This window comes from Xenopus laevis, chromosome 1L (genome assembly GCF_017654675.1).
Source record: "Xenopus laevis strain J_2021 chromosome 1L, Xenopus_laevis_v10.1, whole genome shotgun sequence".
Taxonomy (NCBI): Eukaryota; Metazoa; Chordata; class Amphibia; order Anura; family Pipidae; genus Xenopus; species Xenopus laevis.
In genome coordinates, this window is record NC_054371.1 from 28,036,231 (window position 1) to 28,052,475 (window position 16,245).

At 37.0% G+C, this 16,245-nt stretch overlaps 1 protein-coding gene across 5 annotated transcripts; it reads left to right on the forward strand.

Annotated features, from left to right (window-relative positions):
- The first annotated feature begins 240 nt into the window (after positions 1-240).
- LOC108698036 (zinc finger protein 518B) lies at positions 241-15,830 on the forward strand. 5 transcript variants are annotated; one of them, XM_018228701.2, is made up of 3 exons: positions 379-510; positions 2,586-2,676; positions 12,794-15,830. In XM_018228701.2, exon 3 carries the CDS (start codon positions 13,124-13,126, stop codon positions 14,927-14,929), a length of 1,806 nt encoding a protein of 601 aa, XP_018084190.1. In that variant the 5' UTR covers positions 379-510; positions 2,586-2,676; positions 12,794-13,123; the 3' UTR covers positions 14,930-15,830. The 5 variants fall into 5 exon arrangements, with proteins under 5 accessions (XP_018084186.1, XP_018084184.1, XP_018084190.1 ...); XM_041587981.1 differs by lacking the exon at positions 379-510 and adding an exon at positions 835-1,001; XM_018228697.1 differs by lacking the exon at positions 2,586-2,676 and having other exon boundaries at positions 241-395.
- Positions 15,831-16,245: the final 415 nt, after the last annotated feature.

The following is a 16,245-nucleotide window of genomic DNA, read 5'->3' on the forward strand; positions in this document are numbered from 1 at the left end:
TTATATATTTATACATATAAATATTCCTCTTCTCCAGCGTGAACAACCACAACTTGGCCAGTCTTCCCTCAACTTGACCAGTGTTTACATCTAAGTTTTTCAAAGCTTTGATTAGGATGAGGAGCAATAACACTTTAAACCCATCTTTTCTTTTTCCTACCATCTTTTCTTTCTTCCATGTATTCCAAGTTGAATACGCAGGACGCACGCCAGAGGTCGCTGTTCCTCTCACAGCAGCTAAACGGCTGCAAGTCTACAGATCGCCTGCGTGAGGCAGCGGCGACGCCTCCTGTAGAGTTCTACTGGAGACGAGAAGCAGGGGCGGCCAATCCCTGCCCTGCAGCGCTGACGTCATCTGTAGTGGGGCTGAAGCCCGCTCTCCCAAGAGCTCATGGGTAGGCTTTATATCTAGAGGGAGCTTAATTCGCGCGCGTTTGGGTCAGTTCGGTTTCGTTAGGTTCAAATAATCAACTCGTGTGACATCAGGTTTAATCACCGCGCAGGCAGGAGGTGAGTGAAACAAGGGTGGTGGTAACTGTAAACACGAGGCGATACCGAGTGTCTAGCTCGCAAGATGGAGCCGTGTGGTGGAAAAACACATCTGAGGGGCTCATAAAGCTCCCGGGCGGAGCAAGAAAGGCTCATTGTCGAGGACGGATTGCAGCCATAAACAACGGAGGCGTTTCTTTAATCCACTCGTTAACCCTGGCGTTTTTATTGGGTTGGTTTTTACCCCTTCCGGCTGTCAGATGGTTAACGGCCCTCAATGTATGTCTATGGTTCAACTGTGGTGGGCTGTACTATCTTACACACCATTGCAGGGGCGGCAAGCGTTCACTGCTGCTCTAAACAGATTTGTGCACAAAACCCTCGTTGTGTTTTAACTGCTGAGTTGTCTGACCTGCTCTGTCCCGAGTTCACGTTGTTCATTTTGCTGCACTCAGGGATAGTCACGTGATCTTTCTGCACTGTACGTGCCATTTAGAATGTGGGGCTGCCAGGTATGGACATGTATTTAACCCAGACAACAACTTAACCCTTTTTCACTATGGTTAAAAGTGTATTCAGTAATGCAAATGTATAATTAGATTTAGCATTGCATATTAACCCTTTTAAAAAAAATCTCTTACATGGCATGTAGAATGTTAACCATCAGAAGGCATTTGTAGCCCCTAGAAGTAAATTCTATTTGGTATATTTAACCCTTTTAACCACATAATTACAAAAAGTCATGTTTTCTCCCCAATAGTGAATTATTCTGTTATTCTCATTTAACTCTTATATGCCATACTAATCGAAAGGCAATCAGATGGCACTCACACAGCAAAATGTGCTTGCAATTTGTGATTTATTTAGATCTCACACAACGTTTCTGAGGATCTACCCCCTAGCACACTTGAGAAGGGGGTAGATCCAACGAAACGTTGTGTGAGATCTAAATAAATCACAAATTGCAAGCACATTTTGCTGCGTGAGTGCCATCTGATTGCCTTTCAATTAGTATGATTTATATGGAATAGTGGAGCAACGAAGTTCCCAGATAGAGCACCACAAAAGTGAATCCACTGAATTTGGATTAACAGAAACTCTTATATGCTCCTCTTTTAAATTATTAGCCCATATTTGTGTCCCCCCACCCAAGCAGTAAGTAGTAGGTGTTTGAATATAGATGTAGCTCTTGTTAGTGGCCTCAAAGTAGGTGCTTATTTTTGATTTCCTGTTTTGGGGTCAAATCAAAACAGTGCCTCCTGTAGGCTACTAGTTCACACAGGGGCTGCCCGTGGTCAATCACAGCCCATAATTGACACCCCAGGAACTTGTTGCATGCTTTTATTGCTCTCACACTTTATTTTTACATTTGAATGTGGCTCACAGGGACACCTGTGCTAATATCTTAATTCAAATATAGATCCAAATATTCTTAAATGTTCCTGGCTTATCCTAACTAATGCTTCAACTTTCCAATAATCCCACATCATTTTTACCATTTGTGGGGAGGGTAAAGAAATTTAAGTTGGTGTACAATATTTACCATGTTTATAGAGCTCTGTTGTAGTTTTTATGCTTGAATTAACAGTGCTGTCCAAGATTGTTGGAAATCCAAAGCCACAGTCCATTCCAAAAAGCTAATTTTATAAAAGAGTGCAATTTTAACATGAGATGAAGGTCCAGTATGGCGCCATTATTTTGTACCATCTCAAATTAATGCTTCTAAGGTTGTCCTAGAAAGCATGGACAACCCCAGTTTTAAAAGGACTTTTTTTAAGCTTTCCTCCAGAATTTAGCATTTTGCAACCATTCTTATCAGGTTATTACACATGCTAAAAATGCACACTTTTGTATGGCCTACACTTTTATTGATCTATTAATCTATTTTAAAGCAATTATATGGCCGTGGTCTGTTTCATATAAGTTAATGTGTAGGCTGTCCTAAGCTTTAAGTGTGGGATTTGTCAACTCTGATAAAACCATTTGTCATGGCAGATCTAAATTTGTATGTATATGCATTCTTATTTGCCGCTACCAGCCAGTATGCAAGATATAGCTTCCTATTTATACACAGGCATACTTATGCCCAAATACAGATTAGACTGTCAAGAAGGAACTACTTGATTGACAAAGCAGAACAGAAGGAAAATGTCAAAGGGGAAACAAAGTGGAACAAGTCTTATAGAGGTAGGACACACACCTTTTCAACATTAGTTAAGTAAGTAGAAAATGCAGTGCTCTCCCCCAGTCTCTCTTTGCCAGGCGCATTGACCGGCTCCCCTTTGTCCCCTGTGCAGATGCAGTGTCAGCCCTATCCATTTCTATGAAAACACTAATAGGATGGGAGAGAAGCGGGAGGCTTCTAAATATTTTTTTGCCCACCCTAACTTTTTTCTGGGAAGATATCGCTTCTTGGGTGTTGTTTTAATTAGAAAACATGTATGGCTTTTGTTACCTGCACTAAAAAATCAGAAAATTAGTACAGTAAAAGCTTACTTCCTGTTAAACAAAACAATTCAGAATTCCATCAAGATCTCCTCTTTATAACGGCGTGTTAGGATTTGAGAAAGAGCAGCACTTTATACAGAGGGCTTTTCAGTGAAAGGGTGATCATTTATTTTTTTTTTTTTACTTTTTTCTACTTTATTTTTAAGATTTTTCCCTGTTAAATCCAATCAATTCTAACAATCCTATATAATTGCTGATTAATACAGTAGGCAAATATTATGTTCAACACAAGCTCTACTCATTTACTCCCCTGTCCTGTCCGGTTTCACTTCACCAAACATTTACAAAATGGCTAAAATTCACAAAATGCATTATGGGTAATTTTGCATTATGTTATATTTTTGTGGTGCACTTTCTTTTTGTGTGACTTTTGCAGTGAAAGCAGCCAAATAGCAGAACTTTTGAGTGGGGGGGGAGTAAACAGAAAAGGCATAGAACAATTAAAATATTCTAAAGCTAACCCAAAAGGGTTAAAAGCTATAGAATTGATTGTAGCTAATTATGGCAAAAGGCAGAAGGGGGAAACAAAAATGTGTAAATGATGTTATTTAAAAAAACATTAGGTTTAAGAAAGCATATAATATAATTATATATAATAATAATAATAGAGATGGACAAGACAGAATGTTGCAAGGAAAGGGAAAAAGAAGACAACAAAATTAAACATAAACATAAAGGATTGAGTAAACTAAAAAGTAAAATATAAATACAACTCATCAGTTAAATGTAAAGAATGAAGGTGATGCTTTCAACAGCTGGTCACATTCACCTACATGAAATCAAATTCTTCTCTGCTCAACAAAACAAATCACAGCATGTACTTTCTCAGTTTTAACTTTATAAAATTAAATTTCTTCCCTTAAAATAAGTACAGCCTCTACCTTTCAATCTCCTCCCAGTGTGGAGTCAGCATTTCTTTATCTTCATTGTAAATTACAGTAACTGTTTTTCTCCCCCTCTATCAGCAATGCTAGTTGTTCTCCCTATATCAACCCACCTAAAAATGTGTCTGCATTTCTTACTCATAAACCCATATGTAGAATTTTCAATATTTTAATTTGCATTTCAATGTTTTATTGGAATATAATAAAGTACCATTAACACTTTAAGCAGAATAATTGTATATCTATCCTACAGTTAAGATTTTTCTTTGAACTAGTGTCCATATATATATTGAAATGCTTGCTCATAGCTGTGCTCTGCAGTCTTTTATTGAACAAAGCCTTACTCCTCTTTTGTGTTGCTTTAGGTATTCCATATTCATAAACTGTCCCTACCAAGAGAACTATTGCCGTTAAACAAAACTATCAGTACAAATATCAGGCTTTCTAGATGATGCAGATTTTTTGGCAGCACGGATTGAGTGACCCTTTGTTTGGTATCTTTCCATTTACATGATGTTAGGCCGCACAGTCCCAATCATAAAAAATCATAGTGAGCATAGTGGTAGATTTACAAATAATGAACTGCTTTTGTTTCCTAGCTTAATTAAAGTCGCCGGCCTTCAAGCTAAAAAGGAAATGTAATTCTGAGGAACTTTCTAATGCACATTTATAGAAAATTGAACCTAAAATCACACATTATTTTTTTTTAATGTATTTGCAATTGAAAGCAACATTTTCTTTTCAAAACAGTGTAGCAGGAATCAGTTTTGACAAGTTTTTAAACCCACATTAAAATTGTCTATGGAACTAAAATGTAATTACATCAATGACAAAGTCATTGATATTTTCTTAGTTATTTTAAAGTTATTTGTGAATACACCTATAATTAACTATTGGACAATCGCTATTTGTCTGTCGCTCTGACTCTTGAAACAATGTAGCTGAAACCCTCCATTTTCTTTCATTCAGCAAAACTGTATTATATATATATTTAGTGTCATATTAATGAACAACAATTTACCCTGCACTGGTAAAAAAAACTGCTCCAGTTTTTATAAATAAGTTTCAGTGTAATCATTAGGGCAGCCATTCAAGTTGAATATGGTGAAAAGGCTTTGTTATTATAACAAAGTGTGTGTTTTTTATCGTTACCTGCAATGTTCCCTATTTTTCATTAGAGTCTCTTGCAAAGTTGCCTAGCATGACATTTTCTTTCATTACTTAAATGGCCCCTTTAAATAATAGAAACTGACCCTCTCATTTTCATGTCATTGTTGTGGACCAAGGGGCTTAACTCTGCACCGTTCATTTCATTCCCATCTTCCATTTAAGTCCATTGTTTATTTTTGCTGATCTATATGTCATTCAGTATAAGGGCTTTGGTGATATTTATTGTTTAAAAGGTATTTATTTTTACTGTGATTTATCTTTCCTGTATTTTGTATTCTTGTAACCACTTAATTAAAATTGACTATTGACATTGTTTTTATGACTTATATACAATGTATATACAAGATGCAATAAGAACTGCTATTGGGTGTACATGAGTTTGAGATGCTGAAGAGCAACCATATCCCATAAAAAAAAATGCAGCCACCCAAACAACTTAGTTTGTCTTCTGGTTTCCAGCAGTGAAACCTTCTGCGTCCTGAGCCTGGAAGGCTAAAAGGGATTCTGTCATGATTTTTATTTTTTAATTACATAGTTTACACTGCAAATGATTCACTTTGCCATATAAAATGTTATTCATGAACCAAGCAGCATATTTTTTAGTTGTAATATTGGTGTTTAGGCAGCCATCTAATTTGCCTGGTCATGTGCTTTCAGAAAGAGCCAGCACTTCATGATGGAACTGCTTTCAGATAAGCTAATGTTTCTCCTACTCGGTGTAACTGAAGGAGTCATAGTAGGACTTGGATTTTTACTATTGAGTGCTATTCTCTTACGTACCAAGGAGCTGTTATCTTGTGTTAGGGAGCTGCTATCTGGTTACCTTCCCATTGTTCTGTTGCTAGGCTGCTGGGGGGAAAGGGAGGGTAGTGATATTACTCCAACTTACAGCTCATTTCTGTGCATTATTCTGCTGGAACAGCACTATTAACAGATGCATTTTGAGAGACATTTTCCTGTGACAGAATCCCTTTTAAAACATTTGATGTGTCTCTCAAGTAATCTGGGACCCTACCCAGCACACACTGCATTTGCTAAATCCTGGAAGCAGAGGTGTAGAACTGAGCTAGAGATAAGTTTAGAATGCATGTTTTTGTAAGTTGCATCTTATCTTGCATAGTACTAGTGGTCTTGGGAATCGGGACTATTGGCTCAATAGTCTAAAGTGTTCTGATATAGTCTGATATTTGCAAACTCTAATAAAAAGGGGCACAGTATACTACCTTTTCAATATGAATTGAATAGGGTTTGTGCTGCACATACTTTTTTGCCAATTGTACTTTTTTTGTTTTAAACTTTTTATTTTATTGGATTATATAAAATGACTGTGGCATCGCCTGATTTCTTCTCGGCTGCGGAGCATTTTCCTCTCTTTTAAGGATACATGGCCTGTAGACACTAACTTTTGCCAGGGTTGTTCTTTCCATGATTTTTAACCTGAGAAAAAAAATTCTGTTTTCCTTATTTATATTTTATATTATATTTTGAAACGTGCTGCCAAAAATACACAGCATTCAGATGATTTCCTTAATAATTAACATAATGCATTTTTTTAAAGGAACAGTTCTGTGTAAAAATAATAAACTGGGTAAATATATATCTATATCTATATATACGCTGTTCAAAATAAATGTTTCTAATATAGTTAGCCAAAAATGTAATCTACCAAGGCTGGATTGAATGGATGTCTGACATAATAGCCAGAATACTACTTCCTACTTTACATCTCTCTAAAGCTGGCCATAGACGCAAATATACTATCGTACCAAACAACAGTTTGCACAATTTTCAGACCATGTGTGGAGTGTCCCAACATTTTTCGTACCATGGCGATCGGTCATTCAGTTGATTGGACAGGTTAAAAAATTTATAACTACTACCAATAAGATCTCTGCATTTTTTGCTTATCTGATGATATCAATGGGTGTTTGTCACTTCTATTTGAACTATCTTACAATTGCTGTCTGTCAATTAATGGCTTGAGCTTTGTGTGGTTTGTTCTCTTTTAATACTTTATATGAATCTGAATGGTTAGTTGCAGGTCAGAAGATTGGCACGGGCTATCGCTCGTCCGACATAGACTATTATCTTCATGTCTATGGCCATTTTAAAGGGGTAGTTCACCTTCCAACACTTTTTTCAGTTCCGTTGGTTTCAGATAGTTTACCAGAAATAAAGGGGGTTATTTACTAAACTCGAATTAATCTGGTCTGGAATTTTGGGGCAAAAATTTGAATTTTTAATGGAAAAATGAAAACTTGAATTTTGCACGATTTATTATACCTTGATGCTGCAAAAAGCCAGAATCCCAAAATCCGCCATCTCAGACCTGTTGAATTCAATGGCAATGGGAGAGGCACCTATCTCAATTTTGAAATCGTGGTCTGCACTGGGTTACCCCAAAAATCTTCCAAGGCAAACCCCCCAAAAATAGAGTGATTATGGGAAAAACATCAGGAAAATTTGATTAATTTGGGTTATTGTATTAATAAATAAATAAGGTCAAATTAAGCAAGGGAGTTTGGTCGTGGTTTTTTTTAAGAAAAAAAAAATGTGAAAGAAATTTGGATTTTAGTAAGGAATCCGAAGACTTTTTCCAATTACTCTATTTTCTATGTGTGAATCTAATTTTTCTAGAATAAATCTAATTTTTCAACTTTCTAAAGCAGCCGGGGGGGGGTGACTCTCTAAACTTTTTTAAATTGATACATTTAGTTGATACATTTCTTATCTTTGTCCCTGCTGAGCAGAATCTCTGAGTTTCATTACAGGCAGCTGTTAGAATTGATACAATAGTTGCTAATACTCCAGAGATGCTGCTGAGAAATGGATCAACTAAATGTTGCAAAATTGTAACAGTTCAGAGTCTGCACCTGGATTACTGAGCTGCCAGACTCAAACACCACAGACACAAACATTAAACTTTAAACTTATTGGAAAAATGGTAAATGGTAAAAAATGAAAAGTAATTGAAGGAAAAAAAAGTCTTTATTTCTGAAGAACAATCCGAAAACAATTCAACTGAAAGTTTTTGGAAGGTGAACAACCCCTTTAACTTTTAGTCTTGATCCATAGCATGCATATGACCCTCTCTAAATTCATTGATTGGTTACTGGTAACCAATAAGAGAGCTGAAAAGCAGGAAGTAGTGTTCTGGCTATTATGTTAGACATCCAGTCACTCCAGCCTTTATACATTACATTTTTGGCCAATTAACTATTGAAAACATCTTCTTTTTTGCACAGCCTATTTATCTAGTTTTTATTTTTACAATGAACAATTCCTTTAAGGGCAAGACAAATTCAGAGTCAATCACTTGTGGCAAATTTGTTTTACTAATCATTTGTAGAAGAGTAGAATGAATGTAATATAAACAATATTTAATATTAGTGCATCATTACCTTTAATAAAAGTGATTATTTGTATACCATAATATTCCATGACTAGAGAAGAATTTCAGGAGTCTAGTGAACAGGCAATTAAGCCAGCACTCGCCAAGAGCTCCAATTTCTTATTGGTAATTTGGTGTACGTCATTCGGTGTCCACTCCAACCGACTTCAAATATCCAAACAAACTGTAGCAGACAGCACCATCAAGGATTTAAGTTAAAAAGCCTTTATTTGCTACTTTTTGGCTTTACGATGTGGGCAGTTACAACCTTTCAAGCCAAACAGTGGCCCTTTATCAAGGAGTCTAGTGAAGGCCAGTATGATAAATTGTACCAGTGCGGTTGCATAACACAACCAGTCAGATTTTTGCTTTCACTTTCTAACTTGCAAATTTAACATTCATGTTAGTAAAGAGCTATATAATGTCTGTTAGGCGATTTTAATTTTTAATTTTTCAGGCAGAATAAATTCTTATCCTCTTTGTTTTTCTGGTTGGGCATAGCCGTTAATTATTAATGTACTTGGTGCAATTGACCTAGATTCCATGAATAGTCTTTTGCTAACATGCTATGTGACTCTAGCATCTTTTACTGATCCAGTTTGATAAACAATTTTGTTGCAAGTAACATTTGGACAAGGGTAATGTGTTTGAGGTAGGTTCAGTTGCAGTAGCCAATATTATGCACACTTTTGTAGAAATGAAGACCTGTAATGCTACATGAGAATTTAATAACATCGAAGAACAATCACACTACACTTTTAGCTGCTGTAGCTTTTGTTTAATGCAGTGCAAAATCTGAAGTTGTACATATGCTTGTTATCCAAGACAACGCCACAATGATTTATCTAGCAGTTTGACACTATTTAATGTCTACAGTTGACCTTGGGGAACCAGTTAGGAACAGCACCTCTTCTTTTGTATGACAACAAAGGGTATTGTCTGGTAAACACAGCATTTATAGTCAAGCTATCAAGATCAACTGACTAGTCCAGCCTCAGCTATTGAGGACACGGCTAAAAGTTTTTAGCAAGATCACCACTTTGGCTCGATCAGTAACTTCATTTTTTTTACTGTTCATGTTTAATTTGTCTGTAAAGACTGATATGCCCTTGTATTAAGAACCCTTCAACAATGTAACCTGTATAAACAGAGAAGCAATATAAATGTCAAGACTACTAATGATTGGTTCCATTGAGAATTGCAGCAAGCCAAGGCAAATAGAGGTGACTTTACAGCAATTGGTAATTCAGGTTATTTCTCAAAATGAGCATTGTATAATTGTTTCTTCCTTGTTATAATTTGTTCCAATCTTTGCACAAAGAGAACAAAAGCAAGGTTCGTATTTTTAATTAGATAAAAACAGCTATTAAAAAGAATAATAAATACAATTATTAGCCCTAATGGTACTTGTTGAAAGCACTGCTTATTTCCATTGTGTCCGACTTTTACCTTGTGTCTTTACCATAATATATGAGAAGCAAATATTTATTTGAATCAGTATATTTAAGCTTTCCTCCTAGTTTGGGTAATTCTGCTGCACATAATATAATTTGAATCTATGCAACAAGTCTGTTAAAATTGTCCTGCTCAGATGACTAATTTATTTTGATCTTCATTGTGACCTGTGCATAGTTGCTTTATTTTGAATGGTTTACTTTGAGATGGCAATCTGCTATCCTGGAGAATAATGCAATTAAATGTTTGGTTGCCCTGATCTAATAGAAAGTGAAGGTAGACAAAACCATGGGGCACACCTATAGAATTGCCAGTGAATAGGAATGATGTTCAAGACATGTTGGAATTGAGATGAAATAGAAATAGAACAGAGGCGGATCAGTAAAGTTTGTTGAAGGAAAGGGTCATAAGAAGCAAATGGTATAAATGGTTTAAGGCAGAAAGGAAAGTGTTAAAGAAGGATATAAAGAACCCATGACTTCTGATAATGAAAATGTTTGCGCGTGAGGTTATACATGTATTTATATCATATGTGGTGAATAAAAGTGGATAAAGCTTTGCTATGTTTTAAGTTGCTCTTAAAAACAGAGGTACAGTATTTTCTGTATATGTTAGGTAGAATAGTGGAAATATTTCTTTAGAAGCAATCTGGGCAGAGAGCAGCTCTTTTTATGGTAATGGGGTGTGGGATATTTTAAGCTTTGATACCCTGGCATTTTATGGCTCCACATGTGGGGGAATTATCTAAGTTGCCACTCCGTTAGCTTTGACTTAAAGGAGAATTCAACCCATAATAAAAAAATAAAAAAAAACATGCCCCTAATTTTTTACTCACCCCTCCGTGCAGATTCTGGCCACGGGAGTTCACGGACACCATCTTCTTTCCTTAGTCTTTTCCGGAAGTTTCTGCGCGTGCGCAGTTGGAGTACATTTCCGGTCCCGAACCACCGCGCATGCACTGAAAGTCAAGAGAATTTCGGAAAAACATTTTATGACTTTCACCGCATGCGCAGTTGATCGGGACCGAAAACTTACTTCAACTGCGCATGCAGCGAAAATGCCGCCAATACACGAAGATTGCCTGAGAAGAAGAAGATGGCTGCCGTGAACTCCGAGGCAAGTATCTGCAAGGAGAGATGAGTAAAAAATTAGGGGCATTTGCCCGGGGGGGGGGCAGGTATGCTGGAGGGGGGAAGGAAGTGGGGTCTACCCAGGCTAGGGAGGAGGGTTTTTTTAAACTATGGGTTGAATTCTCCTTTGAATGAATTAAAAAATGTTTTGTGCAGGGGATTGCCAGCTGAAAATGGAGTGGCGGTTCAATTCCAAGTTGATGGAAAGGCAACCTAGAGCATTTTGCCCCTCTGCTTCTGAGCTACAATACGATTGAGTGCCTCATGTGCAGTTAACCTTATAAACTGCATAACAAGAAGCCCAAGGGGAAGATTTACTAAAGAGTGAAGTGGCTAACGCTAGCGACTTTTTGCCAGCATTGCCACCCGTAGGGACATCACCAATTCGCACTCTTATCACCAGGCAACTTTTCACTCTGGTGAACGGACATTACTCCACAAATCCACTAAAATGCTGATTTTATTGAACGTTACCTCTTTCGCCAGAGTTGCCTTCACCACCTCAGACCTGCCGAAGTGCTATAAAGCAGCTAGATCTTCCTCAATCTTCTGTCACTTACATTATATTCTGTGAGCTGAAAATGCATCAAAGTTCAAAAACACTGGCGACTTTTCCTTTTTTCAGAGTGATTGCCTGCAAAAGTCCTAAAAAAATTTTTTTTTTGTTTTGTAACAGGCCTCCCCCATACATTTTCCAACATATGGAACATTAATTTTACAGTGGGCTCATGTGTAGGGCATTAAAATAACTCGTGTTTTTAATATGGTTCCCTGGACAGGTGGTTCAACAGTGGAAATGTTAAGTATTTGAACCAACATTGACAATAAAGACGTCCATACAGCTTTAAATTTCCTCCCTATGCTAAATTACCTAAGCGCAAAATCACTAGCGAATTGAACGGTAGTGCATCTTCGCTTTGAAATGCTTGCATTACCGAAGAAACGCTAGCGAATAGTCGCCAGCGTTTATCGTCCAGGACGAAAAGCCACATATTATCGAATTGGCATTGTCTGAGCGCATTTGCACCTGGTGAAGTGTTGCGCTGGGTGCAAATCGGACGCTGGTGAATTTTTGCTGGTTTTGTGAATCTGCCCCCAATTGTTAATCACGAATGTGGTGTGTCCAGTGAGATGCTGCTCTGCATACATCAAACTTTAAGGAGCTGCTTGGCACCTTCTCTCCTGGCACCTTCTCATATCAGGTCCTCTCTCTCTCTCTCTCTCTCTCTCTCTCTCTCACTCACTCACTCACTCACTCACTCACTCACTCACTCTCACACACACACTCACTCTCACACACACTCACTCACTCACACTCACACTCACACACACACACACATACTTCCAACTCAACAGACCTCAGAGAGCTGCTTTGCTAGATGCCCCATTTAGTGGCAGAAAACTGCTTGATCCTTGGATATCTAAAATATAGCTTAAATTTGCTCTGAGGAAGTTTTTTTTTTTTACTTTGCTTTTTGGGGTTATGCTCTCTTTGGAGAAATGTAATAAAAGTTGCAAAGGGAAATACAATTAGCACAAATAAAAAAATAAAAGCATGTTTTGCAATGTAATCTCAGCTTTGCATTGCAAATTTATATTTTAAGGCATGTTTGAAGGTGGCATAATCTTTTGGAGCAGCAGTGTTAGAAGCAAGCTTACCCTGTAAAACACAACATTTTAGTCATATTTTTAAACTTAAAATACAAAAAGGGGGGCTGTATTTTTGTATATTTTTAAACTTTTACAATTTTGTGTTTATTTTGCAGTTTTGGAACACCTCATTCTGTATATGAAGAAATGGAATTCCTTTCCAGAAAGTTTCCTGTTTAAAGTTTGGCAGAGGTTCAGCGACTATGAGCGGAGAGGATATAAGAAGAATAAAGATGCAGATAATTTCTGTGTGTTAATAATTCAACATTTAGTCGTTGAAGAAAACATGTAGTTATTTTTCAACAAAAAATGGTCACATGCTGACCCTGGACCTTTAGTAATAATTAACTGTGAATCATTTGGCAATATAATTATTTTTCCAAAGAAATTTATTGATACAGTACAATCCAGTACCCACCACCAAGCTTGATACTTTTTAAATAAGGATGACAAGTGACATCAAACCGTTCCAGGCGCTGACTAAACTCAACTGTCAGAAATGCAGATTCTCCACAAAAGACCCAAAAAGGTACATAACACACGTGTCTATTCATAATGACATCAAGTTTGCCTGTTCACATTGTAGTTATGTATCCTACACAAAAGGAGACTTTCAGAGACATTTGGTGACGCACACCGGCAAATTCCCTTACACGTGTGAATACTGTGGTTACGGGGCTATTCGAAACGATTACATTGTCAAGCATATCAAAAGAATTCACGGTGATGGCAAGATACAGTGTTCTGTGAGTGGTGGTGAAAACGACTTCAAAAATGCATCCGTTAATTTAATACAAAGTCAGCTGCAAAACAACGGACAAGAAATTTTGCAGACAAAAACTTCTGATGTTATCGACTTAACAAATGATATAGAAAACGGTGCCACTCAAATTGCAGCTGATTCAAATGGCAATAAAGTAAGTGCTGTTCAGGGGAGTCTTGTGGAAGTTGAAGTAATGTCTCCCTTACAAGAGAAATTATGTCCGGGAATGCCCTTAACTGTTGTTGCACCATCAGCTTTCAAAATATTAAGCAACTCTTTCGCTCAGATTGTGGATGTAAGGCCCGTTAATGGTACGTACCGCTTAATCTTAAAGTGTCTCCAACAGGTGGAACCAGAATTGGTAGATTCAACAGATAAAGAAATATATGAAGGAAAATGCTTTGAAAATAATTCCAATACTGGCCTAATAACTGAAACGCCTTCACCTTACACAACTGTGTGTTCAGTGGAAGGTAATGCTCCTCTGAATGACTACGGTTTTGTAGAAGCTACAAGCAAAGCTGTTCTTAATAGAGAGGAAGTTTCTATTACCACTTCCACTTGTTCTCAAACACAGGTTGCTACAAACAAACAGATCATTGTGGAGTCTGTCGCACAAGAAAATCCTGGGACTGTCAGCCCAGTTTCAGAAGGACCATTTATTTCTTCTGTATTTTCACTTAGCAGTGGCTCACAAAATATCCTGGAAGGGATACGCTGGGAAACCAGCCCTGCCAGTAGCAAAGGAACAAGGCCACTTCAAGACACAAGTGAAACCTTAAACACACCTCAAAGGCAACCAACTAATTTAACTTGTGCCACCTCTGGAAATAAGTCAAATCAGCATTACGACAAACACAGACAACCGGATGAATTAAAACAAGCTTTTGGCCCCGAAACATCTGTAACAAGTGTTAAATCTTTACCTGTCCGTGATTCATTTGACATGCAATGTTCTCTGTTGTTAAATCGTGGGAAGATGAATATGCATGAAGCTCACAGCAACCCTAAAGAAACGAATGTTTTTGCCAAACCGCAAACCCTTTTTCTGTCTTCTGACAAATCGGTTGTCATGCAGCCAGTTACCTGTGCGGTACAAAACGAGCCGAAGCTGTTAACGAAATCCATCTCTTGTGTTGCAGCAGCTAAACAACAACCGGAAATACAGCCTATGGATGCTGAAAAAACAAATACAATTGCGAGGAATGATAACACGCAGGCTTCTAGAAAAGAAAAAAGTTATTCTAACCAACGGGCGGAAATGGCTTTCAAACCTGTATCTTCACAAACTCTCAGGCTTCTGCCTGCTAAACCTGATCAGTTACTGCATATTCCTTCCTATAAGCAGCCAGTGGTTGTATTAAATCATCCAGATCTGGATACATTGGAGATTATCAGTGTTATGACCACCATCAATAAATTTAAAGGAAAAGTCGTTAAAGTAACACTGTCCAAACAAATGTGTGAGCCAAAACTCTTGTGTAATTGAAAATCTTTTGACCTAAGATAAGAAAAGTGTTGTGTAATTTTATTATACAGCTGTTTATGTAAGTTAATGGTCACCACTAGGAATCTTATGGAGACGTCATCAGGTTTTTAAAAAAACAAAAAACTTCTGACCTCATAAATTAATTTTTGATGCCTACAGTTTTTTTTTTTATTAGTACATGTACATACTTTAAATGTGCCTTAAATGAACATTTCATTAAATCCTGTTGGGGATTATACATCTCTGTTAGGACTTGTTCTATTAAATGGCTGCTCCAATATGCATCAGCTGTTAGTCTTTCACTGGAAAAGTATCCATTGCCTATGTATGGGGACCCAACCCCTGGTTATTAGGAATACAGTATTTTGTGTGATTCTACACTTGTTACCAGGGTTATTATGTTAACAACTTATACTCACATTTTCCTTACAAAAAAAGTAACTTTGTCTTTAGGTAGATATGCTGATATGTAAGGCTGCAGATATTTTTACTGGAAGTTATTTTTAAATTAGGAAGTTTCTAATTGCTGAATTGAACTGTGATGGCGTTCCACTATGTGGAGCAGATAACTTAACCTTCATAGTATTATATAAGTGCTTTTCTTCAGTATCTGGCAGGTTAACACAATGGCCAGCTCCTCTAGTTGAGTAAAAATTCTATAACTTGTTATGACAGTTCATTTTACGTAAAGGGATGTTTTAATTAAGACTGAATACTTTTAGTATGTCTTCCTCATATCAAAACATGGTGAAACCTTCAGATTTACTGTAATGTGCTGCATGCATCTTTTGTTTTTATCAGTATTTAAGTTGAAGTAGTTTGTAAAGCAATTGTTCCTTTTATTTTGTGAGACCATCAGTTGAAACTCTGCTCATCATTAAACATGATTTCTAATAATAAATATATTTGTCAGTGTGTTAAATGTTGTTTTGCTTCTGCTAATAAGCGTAATCGCGGTGCCCAATTCGATTTTCTAGGTGCTGCAACTCGTTAGTCAAAGGCGAGCAACCAGTTCTTGTCGGTTTCTCATTATTGGGCAGATTTATCAAAGGTTGAAGTTTGAATTCATGTCAATTTTTTCAAATATGCACGAAATTCAAATAGGCGGTTAAGAAAACATTTGAACATCTAAAACTCTTAACAAATTTCACTGACTCAAAAACTTGAATCGAATTCGACTGAACTCAGATAGTTTTTTCTTCCAAAAAAAAAAAAAAAAACTGTCACCAAGGCTATTAGCATCTTCAAATGGGTCATTGAACCTCTGCCATTGAATTCTACATGAACTCAGCAGGTTTTAGGTGGCGAATTCGAAT